A 26,149-nucleotide genomic window follows, 5' to 3' on the forward strand; every position below is an offset into this window, starting at 1 on the left:
TGGCTCCCTGGAACTCCACGTGCATGAGCACAGTGTTATCTATATGACACACATGAACTAACACCCTCTAGTGGTGAAAAACTGTCAAAATGCCCTGAGAGAAGAGGCAGCCTTCATGGGCTTAGAAATTAGCATATGCACCTCCTAGGTTTAGCTTTCAAGAGAAAAAAGCTAAATTGGTGATAAAAGTAAATTGGAAAATTGTTTAAAATTACATTCTCTATCTGAATTATTTATTTAAGTTTATTTTGGACTAGACTGCCCCTTTAACAAATCAGGAGTTTGTCTTAAATCTTTAGTAAGTCTAAAACAGATTCACAGTTCCAGGGTAGAAAGGAGAGAGAGAGGTGAGGTTTCCAGTATGTTAAAACATGTACTTTATTGATATATCTTAAAACAAACCGGCACAGCAAACAGTGAAATCCTTCTGCTGACGCGTTTCCTGCCTCACTGGCAGTTCATCAGAGCATACGGATAGTAACTTACACAGCTGTTAAATCACTTGCAACAATGTATATCAGACCAATCAGAAACAAGTCATCTGAGAAAACTTACACACCTAAAACTAGTGTTCATTTAACCCTTGATAGTACAAGACTTAATAGTTATAAATTAACGATTAGTCAAACAATGAAATTCTATACATTTGTAATTGAAAAACAGGTACCCTAGGATTCTCTTCAAAAATGAATTCACTAGTTTTAGTAGACAGAATAGAATTTTCCATTCCTAAGTCTAGGAAGTGTTTTAATTCCCTTTGAAACTTGATTGTAGGGTTAAATGTTAGTTTTTTGTAAGTTTCACTATCCCCTAATTGTCTATAAGCCTCAGTAAGATAATCTTTTACGTTTAATACTACAATAGAGCCGCCCTTGTCAGAGTCAACGATTGTTATGTCTTTATTATTTTTAAGACGTTTTAATGCATGTAATTCTTTGTTACTCAGATTTTTATACCTGTGTGAGTCATTACTGTCGTTACTATTTACTTTTTTATGTAACGACACCAAATCTTGCTCTAAGATAGAGTGAAACAATTCTATAATATCATTCCTAGCTTGGACAGGATAGAAGTCACTTGGTCTGTGTTCTTTGATTATTTGCTGTTTATTCACTCTGTTATCAATGTTTGTGGTATTACTTTGTAACTCACATAGGGATACTATGTCACACAGATCATTGAAATTACAGTTATCGCTTAAATTGACATTAACCCTTTGCATGTCACAAGGTAAATCTGACATACTCAAATTTTTAAAATGCTTTCTCAGTGTTATCTTTCGCACAAATTTATTGATATCAAGAATTGTATCAAACAAATTAAAGTCTCTTGCTGGTGAAAAGCCTAGTCCCTTGGTGAGAACTGAAACCTCATGTTCATCCAACTTGGTGGAAGACAGGTTAATTATTTGCCGCTTGCATAACTCTTCTTCTTCCACTGTGTTCTGCGGCTGGGATATCTTGGGACAGACGGGTTTTTCCCTTGTTGATCTTCCACTTTTTCTTTGTTTTTTTCTTTTTTGTGTTCCACAGTTGTAACCCCGTTTTTTGGCCTAGCTCCTGAGGCTAGATCTGTTTCCTCATTGGCTCTAATCGGTGTTGAAGTGATTGGAGTTGAAGTCTCAGAGGTGGCCGATGTTGAAGCCAAAGCAGAATTATTATCACTGGTCATAACTGTACTTTCGAAACTTGAGAATGTCACTTTTTTGTTGTTTTTGTGACTGCCTTTATTTTTATTATTCTTTTTCTGTGATCTTTTTTCAGTGTTCCAATTATATACAATATTCAGATCATAGTCACGTGTGTCCCTTGTATATTTCTTGTATTTGTGTTCAGAGAGATCCACACTTAGTTTTTCTAAAGTCTCATCCAGTTGGTTTTGAAAAGGCAAAAATTTCTCATCATTTTTTAAACGCTCTAGTTGTTCTTCTAAATTTTCAAGTTCTAATAGAATATTCTTTCTTTGCTCCTTTTTGAATGTGACCAGTTTTTTCATTAATATCAGTGAGCAATCACTGAGAGACTGATTCCAAGATGCCATAAATTCTGGGTACTCTTTGTGGAATGCCGGATATTTTTTCATTCGTAGTCCCCTTGGGATTTTCTTTTCTTCTAGATATTGTTCAAGGAATTCTATGTCCCACCAAAGTTTTAATTCTTTTATATGCACTTTTTCTTTATTCATGAACAGAGTTCCCAATTCAACTTTATTTTCAACTGTTGCTGTGCCTTTAAATAGTTGTTCCATTCTCTCTCTCCTCTGTTTATCATCACAAGCAGCCATGACCAAATCAAATATTACTTGTCAAACAGGATAATGAAGTTTACACTGTCAAAGTCCACACGGAGATAAATTCAAGACAATGAAATTTACAAAATTTTTTGTGTGCAGATATTTGTGAACAGGTAAATAGTAAAGCAAAATTCAGCTGGCGTAACTATTCAATCCTAAATTGGAGTCCCACTTTTCGCGGGATACACTTAGCTGTAAAGATATTATATCCAATCCAACAATCCTGCTTAGTAGACAGATCTTACGTGCAGAGGTAATCCATACCACATCCACAACACATATAGTATAAATAACAGTTGTGAGATATACTTAATAATGCACAATGGCATGGAGCCAGGTAAGTATCGTATCACTCACCCTCCTTGTATGTACCGGTATTCGTGCCTCTGTCACACACACAACAGGTGAGTATTGCTGTTGTAGGCTGTTCTGAACTCCGGAACTATTCAGGCTCTCCTGAACCCGTAGCAAGGCAAAAATTGTAAGTCTAAAACAGATTCACAGTTCCAGGGTAGAAAGGAGAGAGAGAGGTGAGGTTTCCAGTATGTTAAAACACGTACTTTATTGATATATCTTAAAACAAACCGGCACAGCAAACAGTGAAATCCTTCTGCTGACGCGTTTCCTGCCTCACTGGCAGTTCATCAGAGCATACGGATAGTAACTTACACAGCTGTTAAATCACTTGCAACAATGTATATCAGACCAATCAGAAACAAGTCATCTGAGAAAACTTACACACCTAAAACTAGTGTTCATTTAACCCTTGATAGTACAAGACTTAATAGTTATAAATTAACGATTAGTCAAACAATGAAATTCTATACATTTGTAATTGAAAAACAGACTTTAAAATTGAAAAAATATTTTAAAAGCATTTGAATTGGGATACGATCATGGAATGTTTCCATCACAACAAAGAAAAAGTGGATTTTATTTAACAGACTCTGGCACTTAGGTATAACTATCCAGATTCGTCTGCACGCTTAAAGAGACAAAGAGGGACTAAGCCCGATACAATAATGTTAGAAAAATATATAAATATATATATATCTGAATAGCATGCCTGTGGACTATTTTCCAAGTATAAAAGATAAATACTAATTATAATAGCAAGTCTGCAGGCATAATTCTAAAGATATAGTCATAAATATAGCGTGTCATATTTTTTTATATATATAAGAATATAAGACAAAATGGCAGAAATAATCTATATAGAATGGTATTAATGTATGCACAGAATCTATTCTAGGACAATATTCCTAAACTGTAATTTCAATGATCTGTGTGACATAGTATCCCTATGTGAGTTACAAAGTAATACCACAAACATTGATAACAGAGTGAATAAACAGCAAATAATCAAAGAACACAGACCAAGTGACTTCTATCCTGTCCAAGCTAGGAATGATATTATAGAATTGTTTCACTCTATCTTAGAGCAAGATTTGGTGTCGTTACATAAAAAAGTAAATAGTAACGACAGTAATGACTCACACAGGTATAAAAATCTGAGTAATAAAGAATTACATGCATTAAAACGTCTTAAAAATAATAAAGACATAACAATCGTTGACTCTGACAAGGGCGGCTCTATTGTAGTATTAAACGTAAAAGATTATCTTACTGAGGCTTATAGACAATTAGGGGATAGTGAAACTTACAAAAAACTAACATTTAACCCTACAATCAAGTTTCAAAGGGAATTAAAACACTTCCTAGACTTAGGAATGGAAAATTCTATTCTGTCTACTAAAACTAGTGAATTCATTTTTGAAGAGAATCCTAGGGTACCTGTTTTTAAATACTTACCGAAGGTACACAAATCCCTCGAGACTCCCCCAGGGAGACCCATAATTTCTGCTATTGGCTCCCTGGGGGAAAGGCTTGGACAATGGGTAGATGCACAACTACAGCCCATCGTACAAGCATTACCAGGCTTCCTCAGGGACACTAAACATCTAATCAGACTATTGCAAGATGTAAAGTGGAGTGAAGACTATCATCTTGTGACAATAGATGTGGTCTCACTCTACTCTTGCATCCCACACACTCTGGGCATTAAAGCTATACAAAATATGCTCGTGAGGTATTCAGGCTATGAAGATAAGCTTATAGACTATATCTTACAGGCTATTAACTTTCTACTGAATAGAAACTATTTCATATTCAATGGGGAGTTTTTTCTACAGCTGAGGGGTACAGCGATGGGGGCGAAATTCGCCCCCTCGTATGCAAACCTCTTTCTAGCCAACTTTGAAGTGATGAAAATTTTTGATGTCTGCAATCCCTTTCAGAGGAACATAACACTGTACACATGTTACATAGATGATGTTCTTCTGATCTGGGACGGCGACATCAAATTACTTGAGCAATTTGTTGAGTTCATTAACCTCAATGACCAAAATTTAAGGTTCACCTATAGTACATCAGACACTAGTATACCTTACCTGGATGTACTCCTAAAACACAATAACAGTGAGTTGATTACAGAAGTGTATAGGAAGGAGATCAGCGGAAATACGATTCTGAGAGCTGACTCCTCACACCCAGGGCATCTTAAGAAAGGTATACCTAAGGGACAATACATTAGGCTCAGACGAAATTGTACAAATTTACAAGATTATTGGAAACATGCAGATAGCCTAACGAAACGTCTGATTGATAGAGGATATGAAGAAACTAAATTGCAAGAAATATCAACTTTGGTGTCCACTTTCAATAGAAAAGAACTATTGAAAGATAAAACAAGTACAGATAATAAAAGCAAAAAGAGAGAAGGCGTTAACTTTATCACTAGATATAGTAAACAGTTTAGTGAGGTATGCAGCATAATTAAAACCAGACTACCACTACTTGAGAGAGATATAGATCTTCAAGACATTTCTAATTGTAATTCAGACATTGACATTTCAGACATTGTAATTTTATCGCTAGTAGATCTGACACCATTGGAGATGACCTAAGAAAAAACTTTGGACCAAAATTAAATTCTGGAACAGTCACACTTAGTCAGTGGTTACCTACTAATGTAGGGTTTCACAAATGTGGAGGAAAACCGTGCAAAACTTGTGAATATGTCATTATAGGAGACGCATTCAAATCCACCAACACTGGTAAGACATATAGAATAAAGGACAAGATAAACTGCAATTCAACTTTTGTAGTTTATCTTGTAACATGCATGTTCTGTAAGCTTCAGTATGTGGGTCTCACCTCTAGGAATCTGAAAGGCAGAATTAGGGAACATCTACTGTCCCTAGAGGCTGAGACCCCTAAGACACCAGTTGCTAAGCATTTTTTCCAACACGAAAATAGATTGAAGCATTTTAAGTTCCAAGGCATAGAACAAGTCTCTTTGGGAGTTAGAGGAGGTGATAGGTACCATGCCCTGAGTAAAAGAGAGATATTTTGGATCTATACACTTAAGACTGGTTACCCTTGTGGAATAAACAAAATCAGTGACGTGAAACTTTTCATTGACAAATAGATTACTATTGGCTAATCTGTCATTGTTTGTCATTATAAAGATTTCACTCTCTGTTTTTCTTTAGATGTGTATCATTTGTTGTTGTGACTAATATGTTCCCCTATAGAGAAGGAAGCTTCATTCTAAGTTTCTTGATCTAGGAATTTACCAGACCTCAGGTGCTTAAGACCAAACACACATTAATTATTGTTTAGGAATATTGTCCTAGAATAGATTCTGTGCATACATTAATACCATTCTATATAGATTATTTCTGCCATTTTGTCTTATATTCTTATATATATAAAAAAATATGACACGCTATATTTATGACTATATCTTTAGAATTATGCCTGCAGACTTGCTATTATAATTAGTATTTATCTTTTATACTTGGAAAATAGTCCACAGGCATGCTATTCAGATATATATATATTTATATATTTTTCTAACATTATTGTATCGGGCTTAGCCCCTCTTTGTCTCTTAAGGGAGTTAAAGGTTCAATGTCGTGCGGGTGCGGCAACTAACTTACAACCTAAATATACCAAATAAAGACAAGACAACAATATGGAGGTTAAGACCATATAGGTCAATTTTATTAACGCGAGGCACTCCTTGACTGATTTAATTTAAAGCATCAAGGCCTTCTCAAAACTTTAAACTTTTCATTTACCCAGTACGGTAAATGACTATAATTCAAACTTAACTTTACTTAAACAGTTGAGCGGCAATGACTAAACCTAAATAACCCATATGAAGCGGGAAGCAGCCCCCCAGGCAAACGGAGACAAAGCGGAGCCCGGCTACAACGCGGTACCAGATAGAAGGTTACATACTCGAGCTGTTCGGCCCTCCGCAACCCAGGAGGCGCTTTCCCCAAGCACGCGCCTGGGTACGTCACACCTCCTGTAATGGCCGTCACTCCTCCCCGCTTTCTATCTGCCGCCCGGGATGCTACCGCCCGCCTTTAGGGTGTAACAACGCTCGAACCTTATGGGACCCTCAGCCCGTCCAGGCGGACACCAAGACGACACTGGGGGGAGCAGAAAAATATTAAACGCCCTGGCCTTACCCAAAGACGATAGGTTGACTAACCCTGTCCGGCCCCAGGGAGACTAAACCTAACTATTTACAATTAACTAATTGCCGCGGGAGAAAAAAGGGGGCTGGGTGGGTGGGAGAAGATTCCAGATGTTCCTGACAGAAAGAGGGCCTCAAACTCCCAGAATCCCCTTCTTATCTGTGAGTAAAACCCCTCCCTTAGATCTGCAACACTGTTGCAATCTAACCTACAGCTCCACACACACTCCTCCTCCCTGCAACCTTAACCCTTAAGACGCTCCAGGCTGATCAGGGCCCTGCACTTACATAAGGGAGTTAAAGGTTCAATGTCGTGCGGGTGCGGCAACTAACTTACAACCTAAATATACCAAATAAAGACAAGACAACAATATGGAGGTTAAGACCATATAGGTCAATTTTATTAACGCGAGGCACTCCTTGACTGATTTAATTTAAAGCATCAAGGCCTTCTCAAAACTTTAAACTTTTCATTTACCCAGTACGGTAAATGACTATAATTCAAACTTAACTTTACTTAAACAGTTGAGCGGCAATGACTAAACCTAAATAACCCATATGAAGCGGGATGCAGCCCCCCAGGCAAACGGAGACAAAGCGGAGCCCGGCTACAACGCGGTACCAGATAGAAGGTTACATACTCGAGCTGTTCGGCCCTCCGCAACCCAGGAGGCGCTTTCCCCAAGCACGCGCCTGGGTACGTCACACCTCCTGCAATGGCCGTCACTCCTCCCCGCTTTCTATCTGCCGCCCGGGATGCTACCGCCCGCCACAAGAATACCAATCAACCTATTCTTGCCGCCAACCCTAACTGCAGGAAACACTACATTCAGTTACCTATTTCTAAATTACTGAACCTAAGGCCTTAGCTATATTGGAAATGAACATATCTAGCCCTACCTCTGTCAAATGAACCCCATCCTTCCGATACAGGCTCTTATCCCCGGCCGAGATGTTGGAGTGCCTCACAACAAAACCTCCTAATTCCAAAACTACCTTGCCTATATCCCTATTCAACTTCTTGCGTACCCCAAATGCTGCCTTGTGACTCTCCATGTGCCTCCAATGCAATCTCGGAATGACACAGGACCACCCCACCTTCAGCCCTGGCAACCAGGCATGTAGCCACCTAATGTCCACCCCCATGATACTGATCAACTCAAGGGTAGGCAATGCTCCTAGGTCATTGCCCCCAAGATGTAGAACCACGATGTCTGGACGACCCCACCTCCGGTGAGCCTCCTGGATAAGCCCTGGAAATTCCTGCCAGCATAGCCCTCTGCGCCCTAGCCATCTGATGGACGCCCGGGAGGGGTGAAAGCCGAGGTGGCTCCCATCCGGGACTGCTAAAGCCCTTAACGATGCCCAATGAACAAAGGAGTGGCCGACTATCCAGATCTTTTTTGGGGCCCTGCCCCTACCTGAAAAGACACAACAATATGTTAACCACCAGCAAGGACCCCCACAATTCCCGTCCCTGCGGCCCCCCCCTTACCGACTCATTGGGAAGGGTCCCCCAGAGGCCTTACGTATGTCTTATAGCGCTGCGACTGCCACCTCCCCAGAGCCTTGATCCTATCTGCAGACCACCCCAATGCTGCAGCCGAGGTTGCCGCCCCCACTCTAAATGAATGGGGGGCTATACGTGCCGGATCCAACCCTGCCCTCTCTGCCGCCTTTGCTAACACTGTTCTGAACTGAAATTTCGTTAACCCCAGCCCGTTCTGATGCATCAAGAAAGGGCCACCACCCACCGGGCGGCGCGCCGCAAACTCAGATAACAGCGCAACCGGGCATGCCCTGCAATCGCCCAACTGTGGGAGATGCAGCCACACCCCTTTCCCATCCTGATCGGTTTTAGATCTAGGGATAAACAACAATACCGACCCCTCCGATAACCTCACATGCTGCCACTGAACCCCCGCCTGTGGTGCCTTACCTGATGGGGGAACCAGCTCCCCCACCCTCAAAGCCCCGTGAAAGGCCAGCGCGAATGCTGCGCGAAACAGTGACACCTCGTATGGATCCCTGCAAACGTCGATTAGCGCCTGCAGCAACATGAGAAGGCGAGACAGAGTGATGGATTCCCTCTTGTCCCTCCTTATCAACTCTCCCCGGCCCCAACCGCGGACCGATTGTCTCACCAAGAAGGTCCCCGTCCAATCTTTCAGCTGGAAAAACTTACTAAAAAAGGATAAAGCTGCCAGCTTCCCCTGCACGAGTGATTTCCTAATAGCCCGCTGCCGCAAGGAAACCAACCACTCTAACAGAGTTACCTGCGACGCCCGAGAACATGACAGCTGCTTGGACCTGCAGAATGATTGCCACTCGTTCCAATGCCTCAGATACATCCTCCATGTCGCTGGTGCCAGTGAGGCCTGGACTAGCGGGAGAACAGATTCCCATGGAACCCGAGCTGCCAGAGATAAGAAGGACAAGGCGTGCCATGAGGAGATGCTCTAGGAGCCACCTTCCTAAATATCTCCCATTTCCCCCTAGACAATGCATCTGCCATCACATTCTTTACGCCCGGCACGTGCTTAGCCGTGAAGCTGATGTTAAACTGCAAGCAGCGCAACACTAGTTGCCGTAGCAGCCTAACAACCCCAGGTGAAGTGGCCGATCAGCGATTTATCGAATACACTACACTCTGATTATCGCACCAAAACACCACCGCCCGGTTGGACAACCGAGTAGCCCACAGCTCAATCGCCACGATGATAGGGAAGAGCTCCAGGAAACACAGATTCCTGGTCAGCCCAGCTCGGACCCATTCCCCTGGCCAAGCTTCCGCGCTCCAGTCCGCCCCCAGCATCGCCCCATACCCCCCGGAACCTGCTGCATCTGTAAACAGGTGTAGCGACTGATTAGATTCTGGGGTACTCTGCCAAATACATATGCCATTGAATTTGTCAAGAAACAGTTCCCACACCTGAAGATCCTTCTTCATCTCCTCCGGAGATGTGGATTCTTGCGGACTGCGGTTTGGAGCCCCCCAAACCTGCTTCCAACCTCCGGTTGAAAACACGGCCCATGGGGATGACCCTCCCCGCAAAGTTCAACGAGCCCAAAAGGGCCTGCAATTCCTTCACAGAGATAGAACGTGCCCGCATAGTCCTTTGGACTAATGCTTCCAACCGCTCCAACTTGTCCGCAGGCAATCGACAGCGCTCCGCTATAGAGTCTATTTCGATTCCCAGGAAAGTCAACCGCGTGCACGGGCCTTCTGACTTGTCAGATGCCAGAGGTACGCCAAACACACCCATGAGATGCACCATGCCGCGCATTAGTTCCCCGCACTGCGTAGAATTTGGAGACCCCACAAGCAGAAAATCGTCCAAGTAATGGGCGATGTTGCCTGAACCAGTGTATTGGGATACCGCCCAATGGAGGAATGAACTAAATGCCTCGAAATAGGCGCACGAAATCGAACAACCCATAGGGAGGCATTTGTCTACATAGTAATCCCCCCCGAAGCAGCACCCCATTAGTCGAAAAGACTCTGGGTTGATAGGAAGGAGCCTGAAAGCTGACTCTATGTCCAGCTTCGCCATCAGCGCTCCCACCCCTGCCCTCCGGACAATGGCCACCGCCGCGTCAAACGATTGATATTGAACCGAGCACAGCTCTGGTGGAATAGCATCGTTCACTGACCTACCTTTCGGATACGAAAGGTGTTGAATCAAGCGAAATTTTCCCTTTTCCCTTTTCGGGACTACCCCTAGCGGGGATACCACCAAACCCTCAATAGGCGGCTGCGGGAAAGGACCCGCCATGCGCCCCAGGCGGACCTCCTTGTCCAGCTTCTCTTTCACCACCTCAGGAAGCTGGTAAGCCGATTTTAAATTGCGATGAACCCCCGAACCTTCCACCCGGCCCCCCACCGGGATAAGGAAACCCACTGTTAGGCCAGACAGCAGCAAGCCTGCCACTGCCCGGTTCAGATACCTCGCAAGCCATAGTTCAAGGGCGCCCACCCTCACTGGGGTGGCCGCTCTTTCCAGTTGAGGCAGGCTTGCCTCCCCCACGCTCCCCAGCCTGGTCGCGCTTTTTGGAGCACTCGGCACCCGGGTGCTGCCCCCCGCAGTATCGGCAGACGTGCCGAAAGGAACACGCGCTCCCTCTGTCGCACGCCTTTTCTTGATACTTCCAACACTCCCATCCCTTTCTACGGGCCCTAAGTCCCGACCGAAAGGGCTGGTTGCCTGCTGCCGGGGGAGGTGATGGCATCACCTCCGGCCCAAGCTTGGACCATAAGGACATCTCGATAGCTCCAAATGATAGGGAAGGGTTCGCCGCTATCTTCCTTCGATACCCCATGTCATAGTCCCTCCATGCTCCTTCCTTATGGCATTTGTAAACCCTTTCTATCGTATCCTGATATTTCAGGATATCCGCCCCTTGGTCAGGCCACCTCGCCAAGTAGCAAGACGCCAGCACGCGAAAGCAGCTCACCCATTCCTCGTAAGAGTCCGGTCTCTTGAGCTTCTTTGGCCCTGTCCCGTCCTCGGCCCTCTCCTTCTGTCTCTGAGCCTCCGCTGACAGCTCAAAAATATTCACATACTTCTTAGCCTGTATTTTTTTCACCATCTTCGATTTGAGATGCTCAAATAGGGAATGCATGGTGAAAGAAAATGAGTCTCCCTCAAGTGCTGACTTTCGCTTATTACCCTGCAACACTAAACCGCCACCCTGCGGAACGGTGGCCGGCACCCCCAAGCCTTCACTAGCGTTCACAGCTACGCCGCTTGCGCCCTTACTTTCGCGCCTGCGGGCCTTATCCCTATCTGACACTAATGACCTAAGCATCCTGTACATCCTTTTCTCCCCTTTTTTATGAAAACCCAAAGCCCCCTCACTCTCTGAGCTAGACCCTGGCGAACTAGAGTCACTGCCATCCTGCGACACAGCCCCCCCAGATAGCTCACCATCCATAGGCTGCAGCTGCCCCGCCGACGATGGTCCTGCCCCGTCCACTGGGACCTGTCCCGCTGACGACACCACCGCTCCACCAACACTGGATTGAAGCCGCTCCTGAGTGTCCATCTGGGGAAACAAAGATAAGAGAGGAGTACCAGCCACCGGAGGGAAGGAGGGACCACGCACACCACACTCATACACAGGCTGTTGCGCAGAAGGCGCAGGCATCTGCCCCCCAGACTGATTCTGCTGCACCAACCCCCTGTTAGCAGTGTCCCCTGGCCCCCACATGTATCCATCATGATTTGTAACGGAAACCTCAGGCCTTTGAAAAGACTGGTTAATATTAAATCTCCTGGGCCCAGTTCCTGGGCTTTGCATATGTGAAATACTGTCCCCAGGGCCAAGGGCCCCAGGGCTCATTGTGCTATCCCCCCTCCCCTCCCCCAGATAGATAGTCTGCACAGACCCACTCCTCATGCGCCCTCCCACCTGATGCCTTTCAAGCACCACCATCCTCCCCCCCCTCCCCCTGGCCGGCACCCCTCTCCTACCTTGAGGAGATAGGGATGCGGAGAGAGCGCTTCTCTTGGCTCCTCTCCGGGCCAGGCTGATACCCCCTCTGGCCAAGCCCCGACCAGAAGTCCCGCCCACCGTGTGACCGGAAGTGGGCGGGGCCGCGACCGGGACCGAGACCAGCAAGGAGGGCGCCGCCGCCTCTGCGGCAGATGTAAGATCCGGATTGCCCCCAACCACTGGGCCACGCTGGGGACATGGAGGGCCAAGAGGGCCCGGTGCCCCCAGCGGTAAGGCGGCAAGGATTGGCACGGCCTGCGCGGTGGGTCCACGATCTGGCCCATCGCCGCATGCGCGCGCCACAGCATTGGGGCCCATTGGAACAGGGCCGGGTAGGCCCAATTGAAGCTGTGGTGTGGCCGTAGGAGATGGCGCAGTACGCGGGGTAGGCCCGCGATCGGGCCCACTACCGCATGCGCGCGCCGCGGCCTGGGGCAAAATTGAAGGCCGATCAGCCACAGGGTCCGCCCCGGGCCCATCCGCTACCAAAGCATGATCGGATGTGGCCCTGGGTGACCCCCGAATCAGCAGTGTGGCGGTAGATACTGGCGCCATCTGCGGGGTAGGCCGCAACTCCGGCCTACCCTCACAGACGAGCGCCACGCTTTGCGACCCCCCCAGGGGCAATCCGGCCCCATCCACATTCGGTAAGTGGATAAGAGGGGGCCCAACTGGTCCGGTACTCGATTCGGGCACGAGGGCCCGACTAGGCCCCAAGCCGGACGCGAGACCGGATCGGTTAAACACCGGGCCCAAAACAGCAGTGAGGGACTGCACCAGGGACCAGACGGCCTCCAGCTGTCCCTCCTGCAAGCCCAAAACCGCTGCTGCCTGACCTGAACCCATGGGGCCTGCTCCACAAACCCCAGGGGCGTCCCTAGAAGCACTAGGCCCAAATGAAGGGCCCGGGCCTAACCTAGTTAAACCTGACCCCCCAGCCTCCTCTAATTGCCTGCCCCCTAATCCACTCCCCCCTGCCTGGGAAACTCCCACCTTCCTAACACTAGTGGGTAAATGGGCCTGGAGGGAACGATGGCCTAGCCTCAGGGGTGAGCCCTGAGGCCTGGGTGAAGGGGGAACAATATCCTGATCACTTATCTCTTTTTCTCTATCCACAGGTGTCCTTCTCCCAGAAGATGAAGCCTCATCCCTGAACCGCAAAGGAGGGAGCGAAGACCTGCGAGACCTGTCCATGATGACAAAGAAATTCTCTCAGCTAACTGCAGCAGAAGATTCCAGATGTTCCTGACAGAAAGAGGGCCTCAAACTCCCAGAATCCCCTTCTTATCTGTGAGTAAAACCCCTCCCTTAGATCTGCAACACTGTTGCAATCTAACCTACAGCTCCACACACACTCCTCCTCCCTGCAACCTTAACCCTTAAGACGCTCCAGGCTGATCAGGGCCCTGCACTTACATTAAGCGTGGAGACGAATCTGGATAGTTATACCTAAGTGCCAGAGTCTGTTAAATAAAATCCACTTTTTCTTTGTTGTGATGGAAACATTCCATGATCGTATCCCAATTCAAATGCTTTTAAAATATTTTTTCAATTTTAAAGTCTGTTTTTCAATTACAAATGTATAGAATTTCATTGTTTGACTAATCGTTAATTTATAACTATTAAGTCTTGTACTATCAAGGGTTAAATGAACACTAGTTTTAGGTGTGTAAGTTTTCTCAGATGACTTGTTTCTGATTGGTCTGATATACATTGTTGCAAGTGATTTAACAGCTGTGTAAGTTACTATCCGTATGCTCTGATGAACTGCCAGTGAGGCAGGAAACGCGTCAGCAGAAGGATTTCACTGTTTGCTGTGCCGGTTTGTTTTAAGATATATCAATAAAGTACGTGTTTTAACATACTGGAAACCTCACCTCTCTCTCTCCTTTCTACCCTGGAACTGTGAATCTGTTTTAGACTTACAATTTTTGCCTTGCTACGGGTTCAGGAGAGCCTGAATAGTTCCGGAGTTCAGAACAGCCTACAACAGCAATACTCACCTGTTGTGTGTGTGACAGAGGCACGAATACCGGTACATACAAGGAGGGTGAGTGATACGATACTTACCTGGCTCCATGCCATTGTGCATTATTAAGTATATCTCACAACTGTTATTTATACTATATGTGTTGTGGATTACCTCTGCACGTAAGATCTGTCTACTAAGCAGGATTGTTGGATTGGATATAATATCTTTACAGCTAAGTGTATCCCGCGAAAAGTGGGACTCCAATTTAGGAGTGAATAGTTACGCCAGCTGAATTTTGCTTTACTATTTACCTGTTCACAAATATCTGCACACAAAAATTTTTGTTAAATCTTTAGTAAACTCAAGATAATATTTCAGAGCCTGGACAACATTGAAGTTATGAAGAAGTCTCTCAGAAAAATTCTTAGGATCAAAATTCTTAGGATCAGGGAATTAACTACAATTAACTACAATGTCTCTACTTAAGAAACAACTTAAAGCAGAAAATTAAAATAATTTCTCAAAACAGCGTTATCCTTATGAAAAACCAGATAAGGAGGATCAGAAGAAAGTGCACTTTTCTAGCCAAAAGAAATAAAGCTTTCCAGGAAATAAGCTTTATATCTACCTTATGCATAAGTACAAAATTAGCAAGCAGCAAAACTTTCAGAACAAAATTAAGATTCCAAGGAGAAAGGTTTGAATACAGGCTGTATTCTAGATAACCCCTGAACAAAACTATGCATATCAGAAAGATTAGCAATTTTCATTTGAAAAAGAACAAGCAGACATAACTCGATTAAAATTTACAACCTTCAGCTTCCATGCTTACTTAGATAATTCCTGCATCATGGAGCCTATGGAAGCGTGCTCTATTGAGCGCATAGTTTCCTAGCAATGTGAACGCGAGGTTGCATTCACATTGCGCCGCACTTTAAATACCAGCGCAGAATTGCGTGTTCTGGTATTACGGGTGGAGCACAAATATTGTGCTTGCGTAAGTGCGGCGGTTTAGGGGTTAATACATTTATTATAGTGGCGGCAAGGTCCGGTCGGCAGATTAGGGGTTAATAATTGTAGTTAGGTAGCGGCGACGTTGGGGGGGGAGATTAGGGGTTAATAAATATAATATAGGTGTCGCCGATGTTAGGGACAGCATATTAGGGGTTCATAGCTATAATGTAGGTGGCGGCGTTGTCCGGTCGGCAGATTAGGGGTTAAAAAATTTTATTACAGGGTTTGCGATGTGGGGGGACCTCGGGGTAGGGGTACATAGGTAGTTTATGGGTGTTAGTGTACTTTGTAGCACAGCAGTTAAGAGCTTTATGTTCCGGCGTTAGCCCATAAAGCTCTTAACTACTGACTTTTTTTGGCGATAGGAGTCTTGTCGGTAGAGGGTCTACCACTCACTTCTTCCAAGACTCCAAATAACAGCGTTATGCAAATCCCATTGAAAAGATGACGTAAGGGGATCTGCAGTAGCCTGGAGTTGCGGAAAGAAAGTGAGCGATAGACCCTTTCCTGGCTGACTCTAAATACCAGCGGGCGGTAAAAAGCAGCGTTAGGACCCGTTAACGCTGCTTTTGACGGCTAACGCCAAACTCTAAATCTAGCCGATATATATATATATATATATATATATATATATATATATACCTATAGTAAAACATACAGGAATGCACATAGAAAAATATATTAATTTATTGTCAATAAAAAACATATACAGATTCTCATATTGGTAAATACCAAGAAAGAGTACATGACAAAAAATTACTGCAAATGCATAAAATAAACTATAAAATATAAACCTATCTACATAACCAACCATTAAGTGAAAGCAATATAATGCTATAACTTTATAATAAAGCATTTGCTAATCACTTATAAACAGTGTATTATACATACTTATATAATCTTCATAATAGCTAATAGTTATAAGTGTAATAAATATATATAAGCTGTAATATAAGGCAGCCTTATGAGAACCTGCACACAGTTTGTTTATTTTTTTTATTTATTTTTCAGTAACACAGACAAATTGGGGCAACTTTGTGCTTATACAACATAATTTCAGGGATGGTCGCCAAACAATCTAGATAAATAAATGACTTAATGTCCATATGACATAACTCACATTAAGAATGGCATCAGAACGAGGCTCCCATTGGAGCATATGGACGCATGCTCTCATGAGTGCAATGCTTCCCAGCAATGCGAACGCAAGTTTGCGTTTGCATTGCTGTTTACTTGTATTACCATTGCACATTAGCGTGCGCCGGTATTACACAGTGGAGCACAAATATCACTTTCTTGAAAGCAATATTTAGCATTCTACTTGTAGTCTGGCCCTTACAGTATAATAACCACATCAGGTTATGTGTGTGATTGCTGAGCAGAGTTTTTGTGCTGGATTAGAACATGTGTCGCCTGGTCCTATGCCACATACTGAGTTATTCAGAACCTTATACACACTGAATTATATATTTTAAGATCCCTGAACAAAATTCCTAATAGGAAGTAAAAGATTATGGCCTAGATTTGGAGTTCGGCGGTAGCCGTCAAAACCAGCGTTAGAGGCTCCTAACGCTGGTTTTGGCCGCCCGCTGGTATTTGGAGTCAGTGATTAAAGGGTCTAACGCTCACTTTTCAGCCGCGACTTTTCCATACCGCAGATCCCCCTACGCCATTTGCGTAGCCTATCTTTTCAATGGGATCTTTCTAACGCCGGTATTTAGAGTCGTTTCCGAAGTGAGCGTTAGAGCTCTAACGACAAGATTCCAGCCGCCTGAAAATAGCAGGAGTTAAGAGCTTTCTGGCTAACGCCGGTTCATAAAGCTCTTAACTACTGTACCCTAAAGTACACTAACACCCATAAACTACCTATGTACCCCTAAACCGAGGTCCCCCCACACCGCCGCCACTCGATTAAAATTTTTAACCCCTAATCTGCCGACCGCCACCTACGTTATATTTATGTACCCCTAATCTGCTGCCCCTAACCCCGCCGACCCCTGTATTACATTTATTAACCCCTAACTTGCCCCCCACAACGTCGCCGCCAGCTACTTAAAATAATTAACCCCTAATCTTCCGACCGCAAATCGCCGCCACCTACGTTATCCCTATGTACCCCTAATCTGCTGCTCCTAACATCGCCGACCCCTATATTATATTTATTAACCCCTAATCTGCCCCCCTCAACGTCGCCGACACCTGCCTACACTTATTAACCCCTAATCTGCCGAGCGGACCTGAGCGCTACTATAATAAATGTATTAACCCCTAATCCGCCTCACTAACCCTATCATAAATAGTATTAACCCCTAATCTGCCCTCCCTAACATCGCCGACACCTAACTTCAATTATTAACCCCTAATCTGCCGACCGGAGCTCACCGCTATTCTAATAAATGTATTAACCCCTAAAGCTAAGTCTAACCCTAACACTAACACCCCCCTAAGTTAAATATAATATTTATCTAACGAAATAAATTAACTCTTATTAAATAACTTATTTCTATTTAAAGCTAAATACTTACCTGTAAAATAAACCCTAATATAGCTACAATATAAATTATAATTATATTATAGCTATTTTAGGATTAATATTTATTTTACAGGCAACTTTGTAATTATTTTAACCAGGTACAATAGCTATTAAATAGTTAAGAACTATTTAATAGTTACCTAGTTAAAATAATAACAAATTTACCTGTAAAATAAATCCTAACCTAAGTTATAATTAAACCTAACACTACCCTATCAATAAAATAATTAAATAAACTACCTACAATTACCTACAATTAACCTAACACTACACTATCAATAAATAAATTAAACACAATTGCTACAAATAAATACAATTAAATAAACTAGCTAAAGTACAAAAAATAAAAAAGAACTAAGTTACAGAAAATAAAAAAATATTTACAAACATAAGAAAAATATTACAACAATTTTAAACTAATTACACCTACTCTAAGCCCCCTAATAAAATAACAAAGCCCCCCAAAATAAAAAATTCCCTACCCTATTCTAAATTAAAAAAGTTACAAGCTCTTTTACCTTACCAGCCCTGAACAGGGCCCTTTGCGGGGCATGCCCCAAGAATTTCAGCTCTTTTGCCTGTAAAAAAAAACATACAATACCCCCCCCCCAACATTACAACCCACCACCCACATACCCCTAATCTAACCCAAACCCCCTTAAAGAAACCTAACACTAAGCCCCTGAAGATCTTCCTACCTTGTCTTCACCATACCAGGTTCACCGATCCGTCCTGGCTCCAACATCTTCATCCAACCCAAGCGGGGTTTGGCGATCCATAATCCGGTCCAGAAGAGGCTCCAAAGTCTTCCTCCTATCCGGCAAGAAGAGGACATCCGGACCGGCAAACATCTTCTCCAAGCGGCATCTTCGATCTTCTTCCATCCGGAGCGAAGCGGCAGGATCCTGAAGACATCCAGCGCGGAACATCCATCCGGACCGACGACTGAACGACGAATGACTGTTCCTTTAAGGGACGTCATCCAAGATGGCGTCCCTCGAATTCCGATTGGCTGATAGGATTCTATCAGCCAATCGGAATTAAGGTAGGAATTTTCTGATTGGCTGATGGAATCAGCCAATCAGAATCAAGTTCAATCCGATTGGCTGATCCAATCAGCCAATCAGATTGAGCTCGCATTCTATTGGCTGTTCCGATCAGCCAATAGAATGCAAGCTCAATCTGATTGGCTGATTGGATCAGCCAATCGGATTGAACTTGATTCTGATTGGCTGATTCCATCAGCCAATCAGAAAATTCCTACCAATCGGAATTCGAGGGACGCCATCTTGGATGACGTCCCTTAAAGGAACAGTCATTCGTCGTTCAGTCGTCGGTCCGGATGGATGTTCCGCGCTGGATGTCTTCAGGATCCTGCCGCTTCGCTCCGGATGGAAGAAATTCTTGGGGCATGCCCCGCAAAGGGCCCTGTTCAGGGCTGGTAAGGTAAAAGAGCTTGTAACTTTTTTAATTTAGAATAGGGTAGGGAATTTTTTATTTTGGGGGGCTTTGTTATTTTATTAGGGGGCTTAGAGTAGGTGTAATTAGTTTAAAATTGTTGTAATATTTTTCTTATGTTTGTAAATATTTTTTTATTTTCTGTAACTTAGTTCTTTTTTATTTTTTGTACTTTAGCTAGTTTATTTAATTGTATTTATTTGTAGGAATTGTGTTTAATTAATTTATTGATAGTGTAGTGTTAGGTTAATTGTAGGTAATTGTAGGTAGTTTATTTAATTATTTTATTGATAGGGTAGTGTTAGGTTTAATTATAACTTAGGTTAGGATTTATTTTACAGGTAAATTTGTTATTATTTTAACTAGGTAACTATTAAATAGTTCTTAACTATTTAATAGCTATTGTACCTGGTTAAAATAATTACAAAGTTGCCTGTAAAATAAATATTAATCCTAAAATAGCTATAATATAATTATAATTTATATTGTAGCTATATTAGGGTTTATTTTACAGGTAAGTATTTAGCTTTAAATAGAAATAAGTTATTTAATAAGAGTTAATTTATTTCGTTAGATAAATATTATATTTAACTTAGGGGGGTGTTAGTGTTAGGGTTAGACTTAGCTTTAGGGGTTAATCCATTTATTAGAATAGCGGTGAGCTCCGATCGGAAGATTAGGGGTTAATAATTGAAGTTAGGTGTCGGCGATGTTAGGGAGGGCAGATTAGGGGTTAATACTATTTATGATAGGGTTAGTGAGGCGGATTAGGGGTTAATAACTTTATTATAGTAGCGCTCAGGTCCGCTCGGCAGATTAGGGGTTAATAAGTGTAGGCAGGTGTCGGCGACGTTGTGGGGGGCAGGTTAGGGGTTAATAAATATAATATAGGGGTCGGCGGTGTTAGGGGTAGCAGATTAGGGGTACATAGGGATAACGTAGGTGGCGGCGGTTTACGGAGCGGCAGATTAGGGGTTTAAAAAAATATGCAGAGGTCAGCGATAGCGGGGGCGGCAGATTAGGGGTTAATAAGTGTAAGGTTAGGGGTGTTTAGACTCGGGGTACATGTTAGAGTGTTAGGTGCAGACGTAGGAAGTGTTTCCCCATAGGAAACAATGGGGCTGCGTTAGGAGCTGAACGCTGCTTTTTTGCAGGTGTTAGGTTTTTTTCAGCTCAAACAGCCCCATTGTTTCCTATGGGGGAATCGTGCACGAGCACGTTTTTGAGGCCGGCCGCGTCCGTAAGCAACTCTGGTATCGAGAGTTGCATTTGCGGTAAAAATGCTCTACGCTCCTTTTTTGGAGCCTAACGCAGCATTTGTTTGAACTCTCGATACCAGAGTTAATTTTATGGTGCGGCCAGAAAAAAGCCCGCGGAGCGTTAACAGCCCTTTTACCGCCGAACTCCAAATCTAGGCCTATGGCTGCTTGCTTAAATTAGAGATACACAGCTTTATATGTATAATACAAACAACAGTGGAGGCAGTTTTGTTCCATAATACAGAGTATACATATAATAGAAACATTCAAAGAGACTTGCATAAATGCTCTGACACTCTTTAAGCTTAGTGTTAAATTCACACACACAAAAAAACATGAACTGCAGACTGAAAATGCAAAATAAACCCCCCTGGCAGCACTTTGTATGAGTACGCACCTATTTCTAGCAACCAAATTCATAATTAGATGCATCAAACTGGATGAATTACAGACCTATAACACTTCGCTGCTTATCTAGACTGAGGTTGGCCTCCGGAAATTTAAAAAAGACCAGGAAGTTGAGGAGGGCAGGGCAAACTGCCAGAGAGAGGGCAAAAATAAAATGGCAAATTACCCAAACATTTTTCTGTACTGAGCAAAATAGGCATCAAAACCCCATATAGAACACATCCCCTACAAACTAGAGAGTGCACAACCAAACTGTTGATTTGCCCAAAAACACAAGCAGATATCTTAAAGGGCCAAACACCTATTATAGAAAGGTGTTAAAAAAGTCTACAGAGAGCTGCCAGAGAGTTAATAAAGCCATTCAGTACAGTCTGCAATGTCTTAAAACAGTATAAAGAATGCAGGAATAGGCAAAAAAGTGTGTGAAGAGTTAGTCCCGTGGCAATGTTGTACCTGACTAAATACCTACAAATAGCCTCTGAACAATGTGAGTGCTAAGTTAAAGCACATACTTGCAAAAACACCACTTCACCGGCTATGCAGATGCAGTAGTATCCAGAAGAGAGTCCATCCATTGCAGATACAGGTATTGCAGAGGAAATCTAGTAGGAAATACCAGAATTCCACAGTAGAAGGCTGCAGGACAAGTCCCTGTGACATCTCAGGACAGAAATTTCATAGGAAATATCTTAACTGTTTGTTTGAAAGTGATAGAACAGGCACACTTCAAAAGCTGCAGCCCTGAAAACAATTTCATGGCAGGAAGCACTACAATAGCAATAGCAATATTCAATAGACACTCCAAAACAAGCAGCAAAACAGCCAAAGCAGTACTGAAACATATCAGCAGAGGCTACAGAGATAGGAGTATATTGTAGATCCATAAAGGGAGACAGAAGACACGTCCCTGTGACCGATTACAGAGGGTTTATGAAAGATTTCCCATGAGGTGAAACCATAGTCATAAATCATACCCCAAATAAATCCCTCTGACAAGTACTGTACTCTGAGGGAAACTGGGCCTCAACATAGACTCAGCAGCCCAAACGCTACTAGAAGTATAGACTGTAGCATCCAGGATCCCTATATAAGCAAAGAAAGATCAACCTGAGCTCATAAAAGTATATGTGCTGATGAAGCAAGCACTAATAAGCTAACCAAGGGCATACCTAATGGCTAAAACATAAACTTACCTCAAAAACTTTAACCTATTACAGATAACGTTATCAGTAGAATGTTTAAGCATGTCTTGTAGTAAGAATAAAAGACAAATAAGTGCAAAGAAAGTTTCCTGCAATAAATGTCTAAAACATAAACTTACCTCAAAAACTTTAACCTATTACAGATAACGTTATCAGTAGAATGTTTAAGCATGTCTTGTAGTAAGAATAAAAGACAAATAAGTGCAAAGAAAGTTTCCTGCAATAAATGTCAGAAGGGAATATCCTTATCCCATGTCATGACTAAGTCAGTACTGAAGAGGCTGACTGCAGGGTCTTAACCAGGAAACCCTAAAATAAATTAACAAACAATCTTGCACATCTTCATTCTTCACTTACCTCCAGCGGCAAAGACAAGACTGATTACTATAAAGGTGGAAGGGTTTATATAGAGCTCTGAGGTTTGTGAATCTTTGCCTCCTCCTAGTGGCAGAAAAGGTCATTCCCAGGAGTAATGGATTGTGGACTCTTATCACCTATATAAAAGAAAATATAGAGAATAAATACTTGTTTTTAACTAGGAACAAGACACAAGATTGCTATCAGAAAATGGTAATTATAGTCAGAGTTTGTTAAAGACAATATTATGTTCTGCTACATGGCCTCATTTATCAATGAGTTTAAATCAGACTAAATAAAATTAATACTGTACAAATATTATTTTTAAATCATTACATAGTGAGCTTTACTTTTTGTTAAAGAGATATTGTACAGAAAATGTTCTCCTTTCCAACTAAAAAGAGAATATTTTTGTATTATAGTGATTTACATTATGAAAAAAAAATGTTCCTGTGCTGAATAAACCAATGTCACTTCATGTGAGTTACATTTAAAATATAAACATTTTATTCATTTTTCCTCTGAAAATAATTTTAACATGTTGAAATGCTGCTTTCATACACTATATGGCCAAAAGTATGTGAACACCTGATTATCACACCTATATGAGCTTGTTGCACTCATTCCAAAACCATGGGCACTAATATGGAGTTGGCCCTCCATTGTGGCTATAACAGATTTCACTCTTCGGTGAAGGCTTTCTTGAAGTGTGTCTGTGGGAATTTGTGCCCATTCAGCCAAAAGAGTATTTACAAGGTCAGACACTGATTAAGGTCTGGCTTGCAATCAACTATCCAATTCATCCTAAAGGCATTCAGTGGCATTGAGGTTAGGGCTTTGTGCAGGCCACTTAAGTTCCTTTACACCAATCTCATTGAACCATGTTTTCATGGGGCATCTCCAAATTGTTGCCGCAATTGTCTAAAACATATTTGTATCCTGTAGCATTAAGAGGACACCTCACTGGAACTAAGGGGTATAGTACAAAACATGAAAAAAACATCCCCAGACCATTATTCCTTCTCCACCAAACTTTACAGCAGTCATTATGCATTACAGTAGGTAGTGTTCTCCTGGCATTCACCACACCTAGGTTTTTCTAACAAATAGTGAAGAGTGATTCATCAATCCAGAGAACATGTTTCCACTCCTCCAGAATCCAATGGCAGCATACTTTACACCACTCCAGCTGATGCTTTACATTACACATGTTGATGTGAGGTTTGTGTAAAGCTGCTTGGCAATGGAAACCCATTTCTGGAAGCTCCAGACACACAGTTCTTATGCTGATGTTGCTTCCAGAACTCTGTGGTGAGTAATACAAGATAAGATTACAAATTTTATTGTGCTACCTGCTTCTGTACTTGACAGCCCCGTCCTGTTAGTTTACATGCTAAGCTTCCACTTCACAATTGTCTAGGACAGATCTAGTAGGAAAGACATTTCATGGAATGACCTGTGGGAAAGTTGACATCCTATTACAGTGCCATATTTCAAGTCACTGAGCTCTTTAGTATAACGCTTTACTGCCAATGTTTGTCTATAGAGATTTCATAACTATGGGCTGGATTTTATGCATCTGTAGCAATGGGTGTGGCTAAAACACCTGAAATCAATAATTAGTAAAAGTTTCCACATACTTTTGGCTATATATTGCATGCATAATATAGTATGCAATAGTCCTAATAATATTGATTAGTATAAGAGCTTTTAGATTGTCAATTCTTCAAAGATCAAAAACTGGACATACAGTAAGCAAATTTCAATCTACTTGGGGATTTATAGATTTGTGAGAATCCACTTTTAGGGCAACATATGCCAATTATACATGATCTCTCTTTCTCTCTCTCTCTCTCTCTCTCTCTCTCTCTCTCTCTCTCTCTCTCTCCTTCATGTATTCAGGGTTTCTAGTAACTGCCAGGCTAAAGTAATTTGGCAAATCTCAGCAACCAATCAACAATTATAAGCAATGAAAAACAAAAATAATAATGGCAGTAAACAAAGCACACCATGCACATGTTAACTAAAGGCGCACAACTATTACTTGTATTACTTCAGAAACTTACCTTTCCCATCCTACAACTAATATAGTTCTTTTCAGGACCAGTATCTGAGAAATTTCAACTGCATGACCTCTTCCAGCATTTAATTTATGATGACAATGGCCATTAAAATCCCAAATCTAAAACAATAATGCAAATATGTGTATTAAGTTATTTAAATACTGCAGTTCAAATGCAATACTGAAAAAAATAAAAATAAAAGAAAGTCTTTTTACCTCCAGATGGAGTGGCTCAAAAATTAAAACTTAACTTTTAATAACTTTGTTAAAAATACATAGTAAAAAAACGAGCAATTAAAAAGATAATATTTTAGTCTGCAGGAGAACATATAAGGAAACACTATAGGTTACCACTATGGGTCCGATTCATCAAGCTCCGAATGAAGTTTGAGGCAGCTGTTTCCGTGCGTGCCTTCAGGCTCACCGGACGGACACAGGAGTTTAGAAGATTAATACCGCTGCTCCTTAACTCGTCTGCCTGCTCTGAGGCTGCGGACATTAATCCTCCCGATCACATATGATAGGGTTGATTGACACCCCATGCTAGAGGCCAATTGGCTGCGAATCTGCAGGGGGCGGCATTGCACAAGCAGTTCACCAGAACTGCTTGTGCAATGATAAATGCCAACAGTGTATGCTGTCGGCATTTATCGATGTGTGGCGTCATGTCCGTCCGCACCATTATAAATCTACCCCCTTATCTAATAACTGTTCTAAGCATTAAATTAAAAACAACATAGGGCCAGATTACTAGTGGAGCGCTAATTAGCACTCCTGCTCGAGCGTTAATTGCACTAGAAGTAAACTTGTTGTGCTCATCGGGTTGTGCTCGTATTATGAGTTGAAAGTAAACTGTTTTAAATCTCTCGCACTAACCCGACGAGCACAAAAAGCCAAACTTAGAATATGACGTGTGCATTCACGTATTTCTCTATAGAAGTCAATGAAAAAATAGTGGAAAAAACACAAACATGATTGCATATTCCCATGTGCACTAACCCTACATGAATATTTCACATTCCAATGTTCTTCACATAGATGTTTCTACATATATCTGATGTTTGTTTGGTAAAATAAACTATATCTATACCTATATACAGTTATATACAGGTATATGTGTGTATGTATATATATATATATATATATATATATATATATATATATATATATATGTACACAGGAAAATATATTTATAAATAGATCAAATTTATTGTGCAGAACATTGGAATGTGAAATATTTACAGTAAATACATAGTTAAACATTTTATTCAATATGAATATTGCATAAAATGTAATTTATATCTAACCTGATAAATTAATTTATTTCATGGTGGCAAGAGTCCACAAACTGTTATGTATGGGATATACATTTCTTCCAGGAGGAGACAAAGTTTCCCAAAGCTCAAAAGCCTATAAAAAAAAAACCTCACTCATACCTTAGTTTGACGAACAACTAAGTGTTTGAAAGGAGTAAAAGCCAATAATGAAGAGCAGGAAAAAATGAAAAAATGGGTGAGGGCTCAAGAACTCTTGTCACCATGAAT

The 26,149-nt window shown here is 42.2% G+C and overlaps 1 protein-coding gene across 1 annotated transcript in view; it reads right to left on the reverse strand.

Annotated features, from left to right (window-relative positions):
• WDR49 (WD repeat domain 49) overlaps nucleotides 1–26,149 on the reverse strand; it is a 408,032-nt gene that overhangs the window by 178,555 nt on the left and 203,328 nt on the right. Inside the window, exon 9 of the mRNA XM_053711815.1 lies at nucleotides 24,610–24,725. Within this exon, the coding sequence (XP_053567790.1) occupies nucleotides 24,610–24,725 (116 nt within the window). The remainder of the gene's footprint in view (nucleotides 1–24,609; nucleotides 24,726–26,149) is intronic.

This window comes from Bombina bombina, chromosome 4 (assembly GCF_027579735.1).
Source record: "Bombina bombina isolate aBomBom1 chromosome 4, aBomBom1.pri, whole genome shotgun sequence".
NCBI lineage: Eukaryota > Metazoa > Chordata > Amphibia > Anura > Bombinatoridae > Bombina > Bombina bombina.